The sequence below is a fragment of the Ascaphus truei genome, chromosome 8 (genome assembly GCF_040206685.1).
Source record: "Ascaphus truei isolate aAscTru1 chromosome 8, aAscTru1.hap1, whole genome shotgun sequence".
Classification (NCBI taxonomy): Eukaryota; Metazoa; Chordata; class Amphibia; order Anura; family Ascaphidae; genus Ascaphus; species Ascaphus truei.
The window spans coordinates 17,865,726-17,886,319 of NC_134490.1; the positions used below are offsets into that span (position 1 = coordinate 17,865,726).

The 20,594-nt window shown below is 43.9% G+C and overlaps 1 protein-coding gene across 8 annotated transcripts in view; it reads left to right on the forward strand.

Annotated features, from left to right (window-relative positions):
* The first annotated feature begins 214 nt into the window (after positions 1-214).
* ZSWIM8 (zinc finger SWIM-type containing 8) overlaps positions 215-20,594 on the forward strand; it is a 69,660-nt gene continuing 49,280 nt past the window's right edge. For 3 of the 8 annotated variants that reach the window (XM_075610642.1, XM_075610643.1, XM_075610645.1), the window contains exons 1-4: positions 551-2,256; positions 2,821-2,904; positions 16,526-16,679; positions 17,113-17,207. In XM_075610642.1, the coding sequence (XP_075466757.1) occupies positions 2,079-2,256; positions 2,821-2,904; positions 16,526-16,679; positions 17,113-17,207 (511 nt within the window). In that variant the 5' untranslated portion in view covers positions 551-2,078. Of the gene's footprint in view, positions 367-412; positions 477-525; positions 2,257-2,820; positions 2,905-16,525; positions 16,680-17,112; positions 17,208-20,594 lie in introns of those variants that run through there. The other 5 variants (XM_075610644.1, XM_075610646.1, XM_075610640.1 and 2 more) reach the window with 4 other exon arrangements.

Consider the following 20,594-nt stretch of genomic DNA (forward strand, 5'->3'; position numbering starts at 1 on the left):
CCCCCTGTGCTAGGGGACTTCCATAGCAATTACTTGGAAGAATCTGAGCTCCAACCCGTAGTAGATGAGCTACAGTGTGCTGCCTACTTAAATGTGCAAAATATTGCAGGATAAAATAAAAATCACACATCAATGGAAGATGACAGACTTGGTGAAACTCCACTGAAGTCTATGAGACAAAATATCAGTGAGAAGTGACTGTGTGCACTATCCTGCACCTGTCTCTGTACCCACGCACCATAGAGTCCCGTGCATAGACCAGACAGTCTCGTCCTGGCGCGCACACACGCTGGCTACTCTGTGGTACAGGAAGCCGGAAGAACGAGGGCGGAAGCGGTGATCAGCTGATCGAGTTTTTTCCTCCAGGTAGAAGCCGGGGGAGAGGATGCTGGGGCTGCTGGGGGGGTGGAGAGGAAGCTGGGGGGGAGGAGGAGGAGGGTGAATGGGAGTTCCAACCTCCTGCGTTGCTCCATGGTGTATGTGAAGGGAGGGGAGGAATTAGGGGAGGGAGGGGGTACCTGCTCTCTCTCTCACACACACCGGGGTAATTAGTACACAGAGAAGCTGGGGGCAGGAAGAGGAGGGGAGCAGGAGGCTTTTGTGTGAGCGAGAGGCGAACAGGGGGCCTAACATAACCCTACCCGGGCAGCTCAGTCCCCTTTTGGCTTGTGTTTTATTTATATAAGTGTGTCTGAGGGAGACAAAAGAGACAGGGAGAGGGGGGAGACGAGGAGAGTCCCATTCCTAAAGATGTTTCCATTTTTGGCAGGATTGGAGGAGGCAGCTTTTTGGAAGGAGGAGTGAGCGAGGGGATCAGCTGGCTGTGTGCAAGGTCTGATCCTGGGACCCGGTGGTGGCCGTTTCTGGATCCGGTTTTGACATCTCGGTCCTTGCACCACCTGTCCTGGCCTTCAAGACACCTGGGATCAACAAGACAGACCGTATCAAGACATCACGGAACCGGGTCATATGTATGATGAGTCGCTAACCTACATACAACAAGGGGAGGGGCATCGGCTGTGGGGCAAAAACAAACAAACAAATATCTACATCCTTCTTCTTTTTGGACATTTCCCCCTATTTTATTTTGAAATTTGAAAACCTGAATATTGGGATTGGAAACCAGTAGGAGAAGCAATAATCTAAGTATAACAAGGATGCATCAAGACAAAATCCTGCATTCTGTGTGTTTCAGATAAAAATAAAATAATTCCTGGGGAAAGTCACTCCCCAGAAATAATTTTTTTTTGTTTTTATTTTTTTTTGCTGATACTCACATCCCATAACCTGACTGGACCCAGGAGTATCTGTCAGTGGAAGGTGTCCCAAGAGAAAACATTTTTGTTGTACCACAATTAATTTATCTTTGTACTAAGTTTTGTTTTGGATATTTCTCTTTCCCCCCCACCCCCCACCCTTTTGGATAACCCCAACTTCACATTTTTTTTTTGTGACATGGCTAATATTGGCATAATGTATAAAAATGTTGCAACCTCTGAAGTATAAAAACGCAGGCGCTTGGAGACATGTCTAGCACTGTTCAATGTTTAATCTCTTATTTTTTTTATCATTGACACTCATCCCTCCTGGATTAGATAATTGCAATAACTTCACCATTAGATACTTAGTGAAAAATATATATTTAATATTTTTCCTACACCTTTAGGACTTTGAGCAATGTGGAGAATAGAAGAATCAATTTAGCACATTATTTATTATTTGGGTGGGCGGAATTGGTGGCAACTGTTTAAGATAAGCACAACATACGGATTTCCAATATATTCCGACCCTGAAGAGAGGATGAGATACACAATGACTTTGTGAGTTAAAAAATAACTTTTTTTTCCTAACCACCAATATGCAGCAGTGTTAAAATGAACCATCTTTTTACAGGGTGTCAATCAAACATATGACCTTAGTATAATAGAACTTAAGTCGTTTTTAAAGAACTTGCGGATCAAGTATTACTTTTTTTTTCAGTAGAATGACGCTCGAGTGCATCTGAATTTTTTGGTTGTAGCAGAGTTTTTGATCGTGTGAAAAGACACATTTTAGTTTTGCTTGGCCCATTTGATGTGATGGAACTCATGTTTGCTGAGTGGGAGGACGGCGAAAGGTTTTCCTTTGAAGACTCAGACCGCTTTGAGGAGGACTCTCTTTGCTCCTTTATCTCGGAGGCAGAAAGCCTGTGCCAGAATTGGAGAGGATGGAGGAAGCAATCAGCAGGACCCAACTCCCCCACTGTCAAAATGAAAGGTGAGGTGTGTTCATCAGTACCCTTGTAGGTTGTTGATGGAGGGATGTTTTGAATAGAGAGCAAATGGAAAACATTGGTAAGAGCCAGATCCATTCTCTCCCTCATTTTTCTCTACATACAGCACATATTTCATATTAGGTTTTGCAAATCAATAGCATGTGTGCCCAAAGTGGCAATTTGGACATGTCTGCTTGGAAGTGATCTTACCCATTAGATTATAAGCTCTGTTGTGACTGGCACTATGGTTCATTTCTAATTCTATTGCACTGCAGAGTACGTAGGTAACTTCTATAAATGTTGACTAATTCTAATATATAAATATCTTCACCACATAAGTTTGAGGCTCTTGTCTCTCTTCTAGCTCCATGTGTTGGTTTCATACACAAGGCCCATTGGAGGCAGCCAGCTTTATACCATTGAAACAGAACCATACAAATGGTCATGTAGAATAGTGCATTCACAATGTATACATTCTTCCAACAAGTTTTTTTTTCTTTTTTCGTATTTTATTCTTTTTTTTAATATAACCTCAGTGACTGTATTTTTCTCAATTGTCATGGTAGGCTGGGTCTTTGACTATAGTCTATGTATGTTTACTGTCAACACCTTCATGAGGACCCCCGAGTTAAGGCAGAACAAGAAAGCAGGTAAACAGTCTGTAAACTTGGTCAACGTAGACACCTGCTTTTATTGTTGTTAAATACTTGAATTATACTATGAGGTCCGTTTTATAGCGGCTAAATATTTTGGATGATATTTAATCATTGGATATCCAAAATTGATGGTTCTTATTCCAGTGCATAAGATGTACAAAAAATTACACACACGCACACGCACACGCACACTCACATATGCATGCACACGCACACTCACATATGCATGCACACTCACATATGCATGCACACGCACACTCATGCACACATGCACGAGCGCGCGCGTACACGTATGCATGAGCGCATGCGCGTACACATGCATGCGCACGCACACACATGCATGCATGCGCCTGTGTGCATGCGCACACACACGTATGCATGCACACGCGCACACACGCATGCATACACATACACACTTTGAGTATTAAAGATTCCTCCCCCCCCCCATTGTCACCTGTACCTCATCTAACTTGTTTCCTTTTTATAAACCTATTCAGTGCTAAGAATAATTTGATGTTCTGCAGTATTTAGATGTGACTCTGTTTATAGGTATTGTTACTGTGTATATATTTATAAGATTTATATCTAATTAACTGGACTTAAAGATATACCTTTTATTAGTGATGGATAATACACACATTGTAGCAAGGAGCTTCCAGAAATAAAGTTTGAAGAGTTTCAGGGATCACTACTAAAGTCTGCGGGGGGTCTCCGGTGGTCTACGGACCATTGTTTGAGAACCTTTCATCTAGTTAAGGAGTGGCCAACTCCAGTCCTCAAGGGCCACAAACAGGTCGGGTTCTAAGGATATCCCTGCTTCAGCACAGGTGGCTCGATCAACGACCCCATATCTACTTCATTGTTGTTGGAGTGAACAACAAGAGGCTTATTTGCATTTGCAGGCACTGGGAATACCTCATTGGCACTCTGCAAACTGTGAGCATTTCTCTACCATATTTGTACCTTCTGTATCTAGTAGTGTTCTTGCCATTGTAAACCCATATATACATGTTCTCCTCTGTGTGCAATATTCTTCTCTGTTTAGGTGAGAGGGGAATGGTCTAGTGGTAACATTACAGCCACTGGCATAGGCACATATGAAAAAAATCTGTGTGCTGCACTGTGTACACTGCAGTGGTATATAATATATTTATTTTTATAGAAAAGACAATATTATGACAGTGTCGCACATTTTCAACTCCTCCCTCTATTCTTATATCTTTTCCTCCTCCATTCAAACACGCAACATGTATACCCTTATTCATAAACCGCAAGCTTGACCCTACCTGTCTCATTATAGTCCTGTCTCCCTCCTGCCTTTGGCCTCTAAACTCCTTGAATGCCTAGTTCTCTCGGTTGTTCCATTTTCTCACCTCCTATTGTTTCGTAGGTCCTCCCTACAGTCTGGCTTCTGCACTGCTCACTCCACTGAAACAGCCTTAACTAATTTAACTAATGACCTCCATGCTGCCAAAGACAAAGGTCAACCTCTGCTTATATTGCTCGACCTCTCTGCAGCCTTTGATACTGTGGACCACCCACTTCTCCTTCACATTCTCCATACTCTTGGTATCTGTAACAGAGCTCTATCCTGGATTTCCTCTTACCTCTCCCATTGTACTTTGTGTCTCATTTGCCAACACGTCATCCCCCTCTGTCGACCTAACTGTGGGCATACCTCAGGGGTCTGTCCGGCTACCTCTTGTCTTTTCTCTTTTTAGTGCAGTGTAAATGAGTACTTCAGTATTAGGTGATACCTTTTTTTTATTTGGACTAATAATAGATGTTATAAGACAAGCTTTCTCAGGTCAGCAAGAAAAAAACACAGCGCACCGGGGATTAATGTAAACCCAATAATAAACTGGATGTGTAACCTTAGCGTAAAGCCTCCAATAAAATATGGGTGATAAAAATTATTTATTCATAGTAAGAGGTCTAAAAGACCACACACATAATAAAAACACAAGACAAATTGTATAATTGCCGCTCTAGTGCTGCAGTGTGCACACACACTATAAACAAATAACATACAAATATGACAAATGGTAAGACTCACTGGTCACAAGAATGCCCAAAATAGCAGTGGTAGTCTGCATATAATAGTCAGAATACCAATCGCTGGGCGATAGGCTGTAAAGGGGGAGACAGGCACTCGCCACAGAAGCGCGAGCCACTCGCTGGCGCTAAACAGTCCGGACTGCACCAGCCGCGGAGATCATCAGCCAGCGAGTGGCTCCAGCTTCTGTGGCGAGTGCCTGTCTCCCCCTTTACAGCCTATCGCCCAGCGATTGGTATTCTGACTATTATATGCAGACTATCACTGCTATTTTGGGCATTCTTGTGACCAGTGAGTCTTAACATTTGTCATATTTGTATGTTATTTGTTTATAGTGTGTGTGCACACTGCAGCACTAGAGCGGCAATTATACAATTTGTCTTGTGTTTTTATTATGTGTGTGGTCTTTTAGACCTCTTACTATGAATAAATAATTTTTATCACCCATATTTTATTGGAGGCTTTACGCTAAGGTTACACATCCAGTTTATTATTGGGTTTACATTAATCCCCGGTGCGCTGTGTGTGTTTTTTTTTCTTGTCTTTTTGGGGTCTCCGGTTGGGAGTCCCCATTTAGGAGCGTTATTGGGGAGATGCTCCACATACACAGCCGCAAGGGTTGACTGACTTCCATAGAAGATTCTGGACAGCCCAAGCGCGGAAAGCAGACTGTATTTGTTTCTCAGGTCAGCAATACGGATTTACAAAGATTCCATGAGTTAAACACAGATGTAAAAAAAGAAAAACAAGATGGCCATCTAAGGCAGATGATGCAGAGAAGGAATTGTAGGTGACCTAATCACATCTCTTGGGTTCAAATATCCCCTCTCTGCTGAAGACACATTTACTTTTCAACCCCTAACCTTACACCTGCTGTTCAGGCTGTCTCTCCACTATATCATCCTCGATGGCCCTCTGCCGACTCAAACTTAACATGTCAACGATGGAGCGTGTAATACTTCCTATCAGGCCTGGCCCTACTGCCCCCTTCTACATTACTGTTGGCAGCACTATCATACACCCGGTATAACATTTGACTCTTCCATCACATTTTCCTCTCGCATTCACAATGTATCTAAAACCTGTCGTTTTTTTCCTCGGTAACATTGCAAATATACTCCCTTTCCTCTGCGCTATACTGCTAAAACTCTAATGCAGACTCTCATTCTCTCCCTTCTCGACTATTGTAACCTTCTACTGTCCGGCCTTCCTACCTCTCTCCTGCAATCTTTCCTTAACGCTGCTGCTATAATCATTTACTCCTAAATCTGTCTTGGCGTCTCTCATGCTGAAATCCCTCTCCTGGCTTCCTATCAAATCCCGTATTACACACACAATTCTCCTACTCGCTTTTAAGGCTTTACACCCTTCTGCCCCTCCTTACATCTCAGCCCTAATGTCTCGCTATGCAACGTTCTGGCTCTTGCGTGTGTTGCTCAAGGATGTCTTCTGTCTACCTTTTTTGTATCTAAAGCCCTCTCCTGCCTTAAACCTTTCTCACTCACTGCTCCACACCTCTGAAATGTAATTCTCCTCAATATTCGACTAGCACCCTCTCTATTCACCTTTAAGACCCATCTTAAAACACACCTCTTTAACGAAGCTTATGGGTAGCTCTATCGCTGATACTATACACATAAATCGACCTTGGCCCCTCACAGACGCACATACCAGAACACCTTCCTACTGTCTCTATATGTTCTCCCTAATTAACACTTAGATTGTAAGCTCTTCTGGTACTCCTTTTTCCTATTGTTACTTTTATGACACAAGCACTTATTCTCGTTGTGTTATATTATGTCACGTGTATTACTGCTGTGAAGCGCTATGTATATTGATGGCGCTATATAAATAAAGATAGACATCCATCCATACTTGGTTCTTACCAATGAATTGCTCCGGTTAGTGACCATCACCGCTGTTATCAGAATGCATGTGTGTTAACCAATTCCTTAAAGCTCCCATGGAGACAGTTCCAGACCTTAGTAAATATTTGGCTACAGCATTGCATTGTCTTTGGTTGTTGAAATAGAAGAAACTGCTACGACCATTCCAATTTTGGTAATAACCCTGTAGAATCCCCGCTCCCCCCTTTTCCTGTATTGATTTTCCCTCCTAATGGTTAACCCACTCGAACATTTGGACATTTTTTTTTATTGGAAGGAAAGAAACCCTGAAATAATCTCTTCGATGTGACCAATTGAAAATGTATATTTTTTCTTTTCCATGAGCCGCTCCACTGCTTTAATAAAAAGTACAGCTAGTCTGCAACATCAGATTTAGTTACAAATGTTATACACACACACGTACGTACATACGTGTGTGTATATATGTATGTATATATATATGTGTGTGTGTATATATATATATGTGTGTGTGTGTGTGTGTGTGTGTGTGTACACACACACACATATATATATATATATATATATATATATATATATATATATATATATATATATATATATATATATATATATATATATATATATATACATACACAGTGTGTGTATGTATGTATGTATGTATATGCGTACACGCACACATATATACGCACACATATACACACACTGCTTGGGTTACAGAAAAAGGATTACAATTACAATGAGTGCAGAACAGTTTCTCAAAATAACTGGATAAAACATCAAATACCAGTTTTACGACAGAATAAAAAAAAAAAAACTTGCAAACAACGTTGAAACTTTTTTTCTCAATATCTAAACGCACTCATAACTTTCCTTCTGTAATACTTACACACATGAGCAGCATCAATAGATTCAGGCAGTCATTACGGATGCAACGAGACTAATCACGACTGTCTTAATCCTAAATTTGAGCAACATATGGATATCTGTCCCTTAGTGCCTCTTAACCATGCAGTGTGTGGTGTCCGTACATGCCACTCTGTGCCATGATTACAGATTTGTAACTCTTATTATGTAGAGGAGATGACGTCACAGGATATTTAAATTTTTTATAAAGACACTCTTTGGTTGAATACTTTCTTAGCCACGCCCCCTGAACCTTGCAGAAACCTCCAGAGAATGCCTTTGAAGCTAGCTCTAAAATGATTCCTGTTCATAAAGTTGCCAAAAAAGCCATATTTTAATCCCATCTCTGGCAAAACAATTGCCCTTATCTTGAGACTATATCAGTTTTTAACACTATGCCTGGCCAAGGGGTTAACAGGCCATAAACCATTCCTTCATACTTTTAAAATCCAACTTCATTTAAGTTCCCTTTGAAATCCAGCACAGATCCACAACAAGTCATAAACCCCATATATTGTATTTGTAAACTAAAATTGTACCTTCATTAACCCTTGAAGCACCAGATGGATTAAAATACATAATATCTCATGATATTATCATGACAATCCTACGTGTGTTTTTAAATCTGTTCGGAAGTATTAGATATTATTACTACTATATTTTTTTTTTATTATTTTAAAATTCAACACTTAATGCTATTTTTAATGAATATTAATATACTGAGCATCCTTTGATTTCTATAGCAGGTTTTAGCACACTTCCCCAGCAGTGCAAGATCTTTGCAACATTTTCCTGTTTGTGATAATTTGTTGCCAATATTCCCAGCAGATAGAGCTGTAAACTGTAACAATAGATAATGTTACCTTAGTAATATAAGAATACATTATAGCTGCTGAGTTACACTGACTGAAGGATTGATTTGAAACTCAAAGGCGGCCAATTAGTGAACCCCGGGAAAGTATCTTTGCTGATCGATCACGGGAGAACGAAGCAATCGGCAGCTTAAGTAATTTTCAATAAAGGTAATCAAGTGCGGCGTATATTAAAACAAAAAAGTGTGTGTGTGTGTATATGTATATATATATATATGTGTATATCATGGGCGTCCGCAGGGGGGGGCCAAGGGGGGGCGCTTGCCCCCCCCTGGATCCAGGGCCGCAAACAGGGGGGCACAGGGGGGACAAAGGGTACTGCTTCCCGGGCCCCGTGGGTCAGGCCGGGCCCCCTGCGCGGCCAAGCAACAGTTAATTAAATACATTTTAAAAAAAAGGTTTAAAAAAATGGCGCCGATTCCCTGCGGTCCCGGCGCGCATGCGCATGCGCAGGGCCCGCTTCCCCCCGCTCCCAAAGTGGGACGGAGGGGGAAGTACAAGCCAAGCTCCTCTGCGGCCCGCTCCCAACGTGGGATGGAGGGGGAAGTACCAGCTCCGCTGCGGCCCGCTCCCCCTCCCGCTCCCAACGTGGGATGGAGGGGGAAGTACCAGCTCCGCTGCGGCCCGCTCCCCCTCCCGCTCCCAACGTGGGATGGAGGGGGAAGTACCAGCTCCGCTGCGGCCCGCTCCCCCTCCCGCTCCCAACGTGGGATGGAGGGGGAAGTACCAGCTCCGCTGCGGCCCGCTCCCCCTCCCGCTCCCAACGTGGGATGGAGGGGGAAGTACCAGCTCCGCTGCGGCCCGCTTCCCCCCCTTGGCCAGCTTCCCGCGCACCCACCTCCCACGTGCCCCCCGGCCCACCTCCCGTGTCTCCCACCCACCCAGTCACTGTCTCCCACCCACCCAGTCACTGTCTCCCACCCACCCAGTCACTGTCTTCCACCCACTCAGTCACTGTCTCCCACCCACCCAGTCACTGTCTCCCACCCACCCAGTCACTGTCTCCCACCCACCCAGTCACTGTCTCCCACCCACCCAGTCACTGTCACTGTCACCCAGTCACTCTCCCACCGTCATTCACCCACCCACATTCAACATTCACCCACCCACTGTCATTCACCCACTGTCATTCACCCATCCACCCACTCACTCACTGTCATTCACCCACCCACCCACCCACCATCATTCATCCACCCACCCACCATCATTCATCCACCCACCGTCATTATCCCACCCACCCACCGTCATTCAACCGTCATTCACCCACCCACTGTCATTCACCCACCCACTGTCATTCACCCACCCACTGTCATTCACCCACCCACTGTCATTCACCCACCCACTGTCATTCACTCACCCACTGTCATTCACCCACCCACTGTCATTCACCCACCCACTGTCATTCACTCACCCACTGTCATTCACCCACCCACTGTCATTCACCCACTCACCCACTGTCATTCACCCACTCACCCACTGTCATTCACCCACTCACCCACTGTCATTCACCCACTCACCCACTGTCATTCACCCACTCACCCACTGTCATTCACCCACTCACCCACTGTCATTCACCCACTCACCCACTGTCATTCACCCACTCACCCACTGTCATTCACCCACTCACCCACTGTCATTCACCCACTCACCCACTGTCATTCACCCACTCACCCACTGTCATTCACCCACTCACCCACTGTCATTCACCCACTCAGCCACTGTCATTCACCCACTCAGCCACTGTCATTCACCCACTCACCCACTGTCATTCACCCACTCACCCACTGTCATTCACCCACTCACCCACTGTCATTCACCCACTCACCCACTGTCATTCACCCACTCACCCACTGTCATTCACCCACTCACCCACTGTCATTCACCCACTCACCCACTGTCATTCACCCACTCACCCACTGTCATTCACCCACTCACCCACTGTCATTCACCCACTCACCCACTGTCATTCACCCACTCACCCACTGTCATTCACCCACTCACCCACTGTCATTCACCCACTCACCCACTGTCATTCACCCACTCACCCACTGTCATTCACCCACTCACCCACTGTCATTCACCCACTCACCCACTGTCATTCACCCACTCACCCACTGTCATTCACCCACTCACCCACTGTCATTCACCCACTCACCCACTGTCATTCACCCACTCACCCACTGTCATTCACCCACTCACCCACTGTCATTCACCCACTCACCCACTGTCATTCACCCACTCACCCACTGTCATTCACCCACTCACCCACTGTCATTCACCCACTCACCCACTGTCATTCACCCACTCACCCACTGTCATTCACCCACTCACCCACTGTCATTCACCCACTCACCCACTGTCATTCACCCACTCACCCACTGTCATTCACCCACTCACCCACTGTCATTCACCCACTCACCCACTGTCATTCACCTGTCATTCACCCACTGTCATTCACCTGTCATTCACCCACTGTCATTCACCTGTCATTCACCCACTGTCATTCACCTGTCATTCACCCACTGTCATTCACCTGTCATTCACCCACTGTCATTCACCTGTCATTCACCCACTGTCATTCACCTGTCATTCACCCACTGTCATTCACCTGTCATTCACCCACTGTCATTCACCTGTCATTCACCCACCGTCATTCTACTGTCATTCACCCACTCACCCAGGCAGGCAGACACATGTCTTTTGTTGAAAATATAAAAATAAACAGGTTGCATTGTAATGTTTTATTCTGTAGTACAATAAGAAAACAGTTAAGTAAAAGTTGCGCTCTAAAAGATATTTTTTCGTGGTAGGTGCGCTATGGGTTCGGGGGGGGGCGCTATGGGTTCGGGGGGGGGCCTGCTCCTTTCATTTGTCCTGGGCCCCATGATTTCTGTTGGCGGCTCTGCCTGGATCACTCGCAGTCCTGGGCTGTTTTTGGCATTTATGGCGCCGTACAGTACGTTTACGGCGCTATAAACGCCAAAAACAGACTCTGGGTGGACCGGGACGGAGGTGGGTGGACCGGGACGGAGGTGGGTGGGTGCCCCTGGCGCCGCGGCAGGCAGCTAGTGGTAGGCTAGCCTATGCTGCTACGCAGGAGGAAGCGCAGCGCACTGTCATTGGTAGCACTCGGGAGTGATGCGGCTCTCATTGGTAACACTACTACCATTGAAAGCCGTCTCACTCCCAAGTTGGGACCAATCTGTGCCGCAGCCGGGACCGCCATTGCGCTGTGGTTATAAATTATGCCCCCCCCCCCGAAAAAATTTCTGCGGACGCCCATGGTGTGTGTGTGTGTGTATGTATATATATATATATATATATATATATATATATATATATATATATATATATATATATATATATATATATATATATATATATATATATATATATATATATATATATACCGGTATATCCCTAATTCTCACCTTCCTTATCTCTGTTTTAACACCCCTCCAGTGCCTCTCTTTTCTTTATTCTTCTTTATTCTTCTTTTTTTTTCTTCCAATCCCTGTCTAAGTACAGAAACCTTTTGTACTGTATATCAGTATTGTTTGACCTGAGGAAGAGAGGAAAACGCTCGAAAGCTTGTCCTATGACATAAATTGTTAGTCCAAATAAAAAAGGTATCACCTAATACTGAAATATCTATCTATATCCTATATAGTATAATATATAAATATATATAGATAATATATCTATATAATTAGATTGTAAGCTCCTCGGGACAGGGACTCCTCTTCCTTAATGTTATGTTTATGTCTAAAGCACTTATTCCCATGATCTGTTATTTATATTATCTGTTATTTATTCGATTACCACATGTATTACTACTGTGAAGCGCTATGTACATTAATGGCGCAATATAAATAAAGATATACAATACAATACAATCCCACATACACCACACCACACATACACCACATACACATACATCACATACACCACACATACATCACATACACCACACCACACCACACCACATATACATCACATACACTACATACACTACATACATACACTACACACATACACTACATACATACACACCATACATACACACACCTGCTTGGACTTCTGCTTTAATTCATATAAAATGGTTACTATTCCAGGGGCTGTAAGCTGTTGGTTTTCACAGCAGGCAGATTAATAGAAGATCTGGCAAAGACCAGTGGAGGTGGTGTTAGGTCAGCATGTAGTTCCTTTAAGGATATCATAGATACAGAGTTGGGGTGCTCAAACCCGCATCAACTACATCCAATAACAAAATAATGTTGCCCCTGGAGACACCAGTGGGAGTGGGCAGGCAAATAAAGACTTGTAAGTTTAGCTTAAATGACAACAGTCAGACTTAACCATAACAGTCTAAACCAAATGCCCCACTCACGTCATCTCCAGGGTTCCTCTGCCGGCGTGCAAGCCAAGAAGGATCCAGAATCCAGATAAGTCCAGTAGAAAAAACGAATGGCGCACAGCCAGGGAGTCAGGTGTGGAATAAAAAACTTTTCCTTTATTGCAGCATGGTAGGAGACAAATTCACCCCCTTGGGGGACACAAGGTCCCTGTCTGTGTCCCCCAAGGGGGTGAATTTGTCTCCTACCATGCTGCAATAAAGGAAAAGTTTTTTATTCCACACCTGACTCCCTGGCTGTGCGCCATTCGTTTTTTCTACTGCCTTTAAGGATATCAGCCGAGAGGAAGGAGCTATTTTCATTATTTGCTGGACTGAAAAAAATTCCCCATCCCTTATCAAACGACTAACTGTTTATTTATTGCTGCAAACGTCAAAATCATGAAATATACATGTTTCTGTTGTGAGTGTGCTATGAATTCCAGTGCATGGGGATTTATAGCCTGCTGAAATGTGTGTGTTTCAAGGCACCTCACGGTAATCTGGAGATTTGCAAACTCAGGCCAACTACACTTCAAAAGCAGTATTTGTTGTTGTTATTGGTGCAATTATAATTTATTTATAAAGTGCCAACATATTCAGCAGCGCCAACATATAGAGGAACAGTTGTTACATAAACAGTGGCCTATAAATAAGAACAGAAGATCGCAAACCGATACACAGGGTCCGCAGGGCCCCGCTCGTGCTAGCGGTTGCATTTACTAGTCCCAAAACATATATTTGTAGGAACTGAAATACCTTGAGCTTTATCACTCTGGTCACACAGTATTTATATGAACAAAAATAGATGTGCTGAAAAAATGGCTGAAATTGGTATTTTTTTGAAGCATGATAGTGGCCTGCACGTTTGCAATGGGTTTCTATCATTAAAATGACTGCAAATGTTCCTTATTTACTTTTTGTTTGTCTAAAACATGCACATGGAGGCTCACCTCTGCTCCACCTCTGCTCCACCTCTGCTCCACCTCTGCTCCACCTCTGCTCCACCTCTGCTCCACATCAAATAGATACAAGTAGTACACAGCACACCTACGTCATGTCCAGTCAGATGTATTTATTTAGATTATGTAGATTATTGGCCAGGAAAACACTAGTTTAATGTGTCACCATCGTATTTCCCCCCACATGGGAACAGTTAACTCCTGGAGTACTGCCTGACTAATACTTACTGACGTAAAAGTGAAGCTATTGTAACTGTTACATCATAGGACTGAAATGTTTGTAATGTGTGTGAAATAAACATAAAACCATAGATAATATTGTAATGTGCAGGATCTGCCAAAAGCATATTTGATTTGTCTAGGTTTATAGCAAGAATATTATCTTTTATTGTGGCTTGAGCATTGGTAGAACCAAAAACTCTACAACTGCTTCAGCAATCGGGGGTTCAAACTTCATCAACACTGTTAAAGGCGTTATGGAAAAATTTTGCCGAAAGTCCATACAAGTTATCAGTACAGTACAGGCAGTGAAACCGCTTGTATGGACTTTGCTCAAGGCCCTTTCAAGCCAGGGCATAAATAAGCTGTATTTACCTAAACTTTACCTAAAGACTGTTCAAGGTAGGAGCAAGTTTGAGGGAGCGGTGAATATCACAGCATACATGAAAGATAAAACATAACAACCAATAGCGCAATATGTCTATTATAAATAAATAAATAAATGGAGTGCTGAAGACTTCAATGTCTGTACTCACATTCTGGTGAGTATATAAATGCAGAATCCAATCCGTGGCACTGCTTGCGGAATTAGATGTGCGTGTGGGCCAACCTCCAAAGAGGAAAAAACAGGAACACCATAGCGCAGATGTATTAAAAAAAACAAAACAACTTTATCTAAACATTAACATTGGCCCTGGACCATAAAGTGCGCACTTTGGACAGGCAGGGAGGGGACCTCCCCAGGAGGGCCAACCTGGAATCTGGGGCCAAAGTGGGGACTATGATGGAGTTAGCGAGGGAAAATCCCTGCTTCCATAGTGTGGATAGAACCGGGCAGGGCCATCAGGTGTGAAAGAAACCTATGCTGTTCATCCCTGGAAATGGAGATTTGGTACTACTGGTGGCATGCATACGCACCACCAGGGTCAGGTGCCATCTGAACAGTGGCTTAGAAGTGTTTTTTCTTTGACGACCGTACAGAGACAGCTTGATGCTGTCTTCGCAGATGTCCTTCCACTCTTCCAACTCTGTGAATTCACCCAACTCTAATACCCACTTAACATATCTGGGCATTTAACCTCCGGCAACGTGCTTAGAAGAAGCTGGCAAATCAAGGATATCCACCCTTTGTCAAGATATTTTGAATCAAATAGGTCTTCAAAAATAGGTGGTAGTGGCCGGGGAAGAGGTGGAGTGTACTGTCATGACAACGTGTTTAACTTGCAGAGACCTGAACATCTTTGCAGAGAGCAGCTCCTTTTTTCTTTCGCTCCCCAAGTTCTGGGAAACTTTTGACTGGTGCCACAGAAAGCATGTCCCCTACCCTTGTGATGTTGACTGCCTTCCAAGCATGGAAGGAAAGCTGTTCTCACCCAAGAAGATACTTTTTAAGGTCTCAAACGTGTGTGTAGAAACTACGTGCAAGAAAGGTTGTGTTGCTTCATCAATCTGTAATGCTACCTACAATACAGTTGTTTTCAACAGTCAGCAAAGGCTTTCAAAATAGCTCTTGGGGATAGGTAATTTTATAATCTTGTGTCTTCATGTTGTATCCACAGCAATAAAACTCTTTGATCGTGAGCAATACAACTTATTCTCCTATACTACTATAATTTTGTGATACCTTGAAGCAGGTATTTATTGTGCCAGTGCATTGTGTATAATGCTGTGCATAATATATATTGTATGAAAATGCTGTGCAACAGGTTGAATTGATTTTGCTGCTTTCGATGGATGGCTATAGCGAAATGTACACTACCTTTCCAGAACCGTAGGACACACATGCACATCTAATCAGGAAATACGATTTGGGCCTGTTCTTAGTTACAGTAAATCATAAAACCTCAGCAATAAAGTTTAAAAATGAAAACAAACCAAAGGTATTTTTTGATCAATTTTTAGTTTTTATATGTAAAGTAGTTGCCAATACATGTGACAATTCTCTGTCTTGTATATTTTGGCGAATTAGGAGAGAGTGGAGGGAACGCAAAATGAGTTTGGGGAAAGTCAACCTGTATTAGGCTACAACAATTAAACTGGGAACACTTTGGAATTATTGTGCCTATGGGATTTTGTTGTATAAACCCATGTACACTGTCCCGCAGCCTATAAGGACAGAGAGAGGGAGAAGTATACAGTAACTTTTATTATATAATTCTGGAATATTTGTCCTGTGGAAGAAGAAACCATGAATGGGGCTACTTTTCACAATATCGCTTGTTTTGGGTTTTGTTCATCCACAACAATATAGGTTATATCCTGTTTTGGTTCTATTCATAGCTGCATACAGTGCTAGGGAGACTCGCCTGTTATTAACGGTCCTATTTCCTTGCCCTGTTTAGATGGCCTGGTGAACCCATTGGTGGAGCTGTCTGCAAAGCAGGTGGCTTTTCACATTCCATTCGAAGTAGTGGAGAAGGTTTACCCCCCGGTGCCTGAGCAGCTGCAGCTCCGCATCGCCTTCTGGAGCTTCCCGGAGAACGAGGAGGATATCCGGTATGTAATGGCGTTCCTCGCTGACAATACCATCCACCTCAAGTCTACAGCGCCTGCATCTTTTAAAAGGCCCGTTTCACATAGCGGGCAAACGCTTTTTATTTTAAGAAATATATTGATGTCGTCTGATTTGCTTAGATTCATTTATACAAGAAGCAAGTCAGTGAAAAACTTAAGTTCCAGCATCACCCGGTCCATTCACTTTGTGCGTCTCTAGCTTCCATTTCCTGCGTACTATACTTGAACGTTAACATCTGTAGTGTTGCAGAAGTGTGCAATACACTGTAGCTCAATGCTTTGCAGTCCTCCAGCACCAAGAGGTTTCAGATGCATTGTTATTACAAATGTACCCACAAGGCAGGGAATACTTCAGTATGAAACACAATTCGAGGATCTAATTTGTAAAATCAAATAATGTCTCCCCTTGCTGTAGACTATACTCGTGCTTGGCAAACGGTAGTGCAGATGAGTTCCAGCGAGGAGAGCAGCTGTTCCGCATGAGAGCTGTGAAGGACCCTCTCCAGATAGGTAAGAGGTTTAAGTGTGCACTGTATGTGGGCTTGTCAACTCCAGGGCCTTTCATGAAGGTGAAGTCTTACTTACTATCTCTTATCGCTTTCATCCAATGAAATCAACGAGTCAGATCTTTTTCAACATCCAAATTCAATGCTAGTTCACTTGTAGGATTGTACATAGATTATCCCATATTTTATCTTATGGGCTGACGGGGCAGCTTGGTGGTAAGAACACTGTCTTTTAAGCTGGGGGTTGGCTCTCCATTTGACCTTGTACAGTTTGAAACCCAGTTTCTTGGGCAGGTCACTTTACATACCCTTTGTTTCATGCAACATTAGATTGCAAGCTCTTCTGGTAAGGGACTTGTGCCTGCACAATGTATATGTACCGTGCAATAAAAACCAAACATATTACCTTGATGGATTACTTTTGAAAAAAAGATTTCAGTAGTAAAAGAACGAATACCAAAAGCTAATGATGTTTAGTGGTTGGGAGCCACATGCCTTGATGATCGCTAACGGAAAACGGGAGCCAGTCATCCAACTGGAGCCAAATGATGGCATCTCTTTGTGACCCTACTGAATCCTCTCTATGGATTACATCACTGTCAGTTACAAGTCTCCATCGTTCATTATTTGCATGAAACAATTAGTTGTTTCTGGGAAGTTGTTACTAGCGCTAGTTGGAGGTGATCGTATGTGTACCATAAGGGTGCAGCTGGAATTCTATCCTAATATGGAAACTCTTGGCTGTTTGTGTAGAACTGCCCATATATTATTGCTTGGGTTGATAAGTTAACGCACACAGTGCAGCTCTCTTCAATGAAGTTCGGCAACAGATTCATTTGAAAACTGGTTTCTGCTTCTTGGTAAGTACTTATTAATAACGTGTGCAGATTTTCTCAGAGGTACTATACAGAACTTGTATTGAGTTCCCTTATTTGGCTGAGGCATACATGAATAAAACTGCATTGAAAGCAGCCCCCTGGGGCCAGGTAACAGACAGAAGCCTGAGGTTTGCAGACGCGGTGAAGACATTCTGAGCAGCTTTGCGTCTATGCGATGCCTGCCAGCTATGGAACCTACAGCATCGGCAGCCAAATTTCTGCAGCAGGAACGAAAAACCCCAAAGGTTTTTGACAAAATACAGTACTATGATCATAAAATAATCTGCATTCAATACACACACACACACACACACACACACACACACACACACACACACACACACACACACACACACACACACACACACACACACACACACACACACACACACACACACACTTTCCACCAAGCATGAAAAACCTCCCCGTTTTGAGAAGATATAACAGCTGGCAGGCAAAATAGAAACATAATAACAAGAACCACAGTGGAAAGCATGATGAGGCTCTGCAGAAAAGGTCTATACTGTACAAATTAGATTGAGAAAGCATTTTGTGTTTAAGGCGTGTGCCATTACCATACACTATATGATTTCCATGTGTGTTACCCCCTATGAGCCTCTGTTTTGTGTTCGATCTACGCCTTGTCTATGCGTCTATCCACCTCCTACACGCAGTACAATGTAATACACACAGCAGTTGTTTGCTGAGCCCAATAAAGCTTGCTTTCTTTTCTCTTGCCAACTGCACAAACAGATGGCTTATGAGCTCATTAATACAGGGGGCAATCCGAATGTATTCCCAGCTTTTTAACCATCATTATGAAAAATTCCCTTTTACTGGCCAGCTGATCTGCTAACTGTTTCATAGGAGGCACCATAAAGTAATAATGTGAAAACGATATGCTCTGAAATACACTTCCTAGTTCTCGTTCAGCCTGATGATGTGGGGAGCAGACTGGGGTTGTTGCAGGTTATCTGCTGAGCTTAATCTGATTAGGAAGGGTAAATGTAGGTGCAAGATATATAAGCTTTTAAAAGGTTTAAGGCAGAATAATGGTTCTTTCGTCTCATGAAGAAACTACAAAAGCCTTATATCCAGAGCCTAGGGATGGGCAATTCCAGTCCTCAAGGGCCACCAACAGGTCAGGTTTTCAGGATATCCCTGCTTCAGCCCAGGTGGCTCAATCAGAGGCTCAGTCAAAGACTGGAAATGAATCAAATTGGGCCACCTGTGCTGAAGCAGGGATATCCTGAAAACCTGACCTGTTGGTGGCCCTTGAGGACTGGAGTTGCCCATCCCTGGCCTAAACAAACATGCAGGAGCGTTTACACTTTTAAAGCAGAGTTGCAGATTTCATCAGTTAATTGATGATGTTTGAATAGAGAGACTTCTAACACATACACAGTACATTCTGTTGGGTCCATATACTGAGCAAATCTAAGGCTGGGGCCATAGAAGGGGAAGCAGGGCTGGACCGCGCGCTGAGGCTCGCCTGCTGAAATCTGCGCGATTTCATGCCCATGCAGGCGAGCCAGCGGGCGCGATCGGAGGCGGGGGTAGAGTGAGGGAGGCGGGGCAGTGACGTCGCTGGGCCAATCGCCCGCGCCGCATCAACGTCAAGGTGCCGACGTCACGGCGCCATGACGTTGACGCTGCTCCGCGCTGATTGGATGTTTTCAGCCAAGCTGTGTTTCAGAACTCTGTCGGCTGAAAAATCCAGCCCCTCAGCACGCCTGCGGACGCTCGCGTGAGCCCCCTCTAAAGACATCCTCATGGAGGATGCAGGGGCTCAGCGCGGAGCGTCCGCACGGCTCAGCGCGGCCTGTCCTTCTATGGACTCGGCCTAAGGGTTAGAAGTCTGTGTTTTAGGATACACCTTTGACAGGGAAACCCTCACTCACCCTCTTTGCCAATGAGGTGTGGTGTAAATAAAAAGTCATCATTTATTTCACTAAGGAAGGGTAGGTTAATAAATCGGGGACACTGCACTCCAAATGTTAGTGTAGCAAAAAAAAAACTTTCATTCCAATAAAGACCTAATGACAATGTGTAAATGAAGTAACATATTTAGTTTAATGGCAGTTAACTCCAATCAAGACCCGATATCCCGTATCAGAGCTCTGTGAATCCACTCCGTCCCCCCCTTAATATGAGGTCTTCTTTTCGGTGGGTTAAGTGATTGCTTTTAATATGTCTTGACAGCAGCTTATGGTTATTATAGTGTGGCTTATATCTGTTTTCTAGCACGTTAGGTGTAGTTGTCACATTTGAGTTTTATGTTTAACTGCAGCCCTAGTTTCAGTGGTTCAGTAGTTCAGTACAGGGTTCCCCTGCACTGAGTCACGGTCAATGATATTACTATGACCGTGATATCAGTGAGAGCTCAGTCTCTCCCCCAACCACTCAGTGTGAGAGCTCAGTCTCTCCCCCCCCACTCAGTGTGAGAGCTCAGTCTCTCCCCCAGTCTCTCCCCCCCCACTCAGTGTGAGAGCTCAGTCTCTCCCCCCCCACTC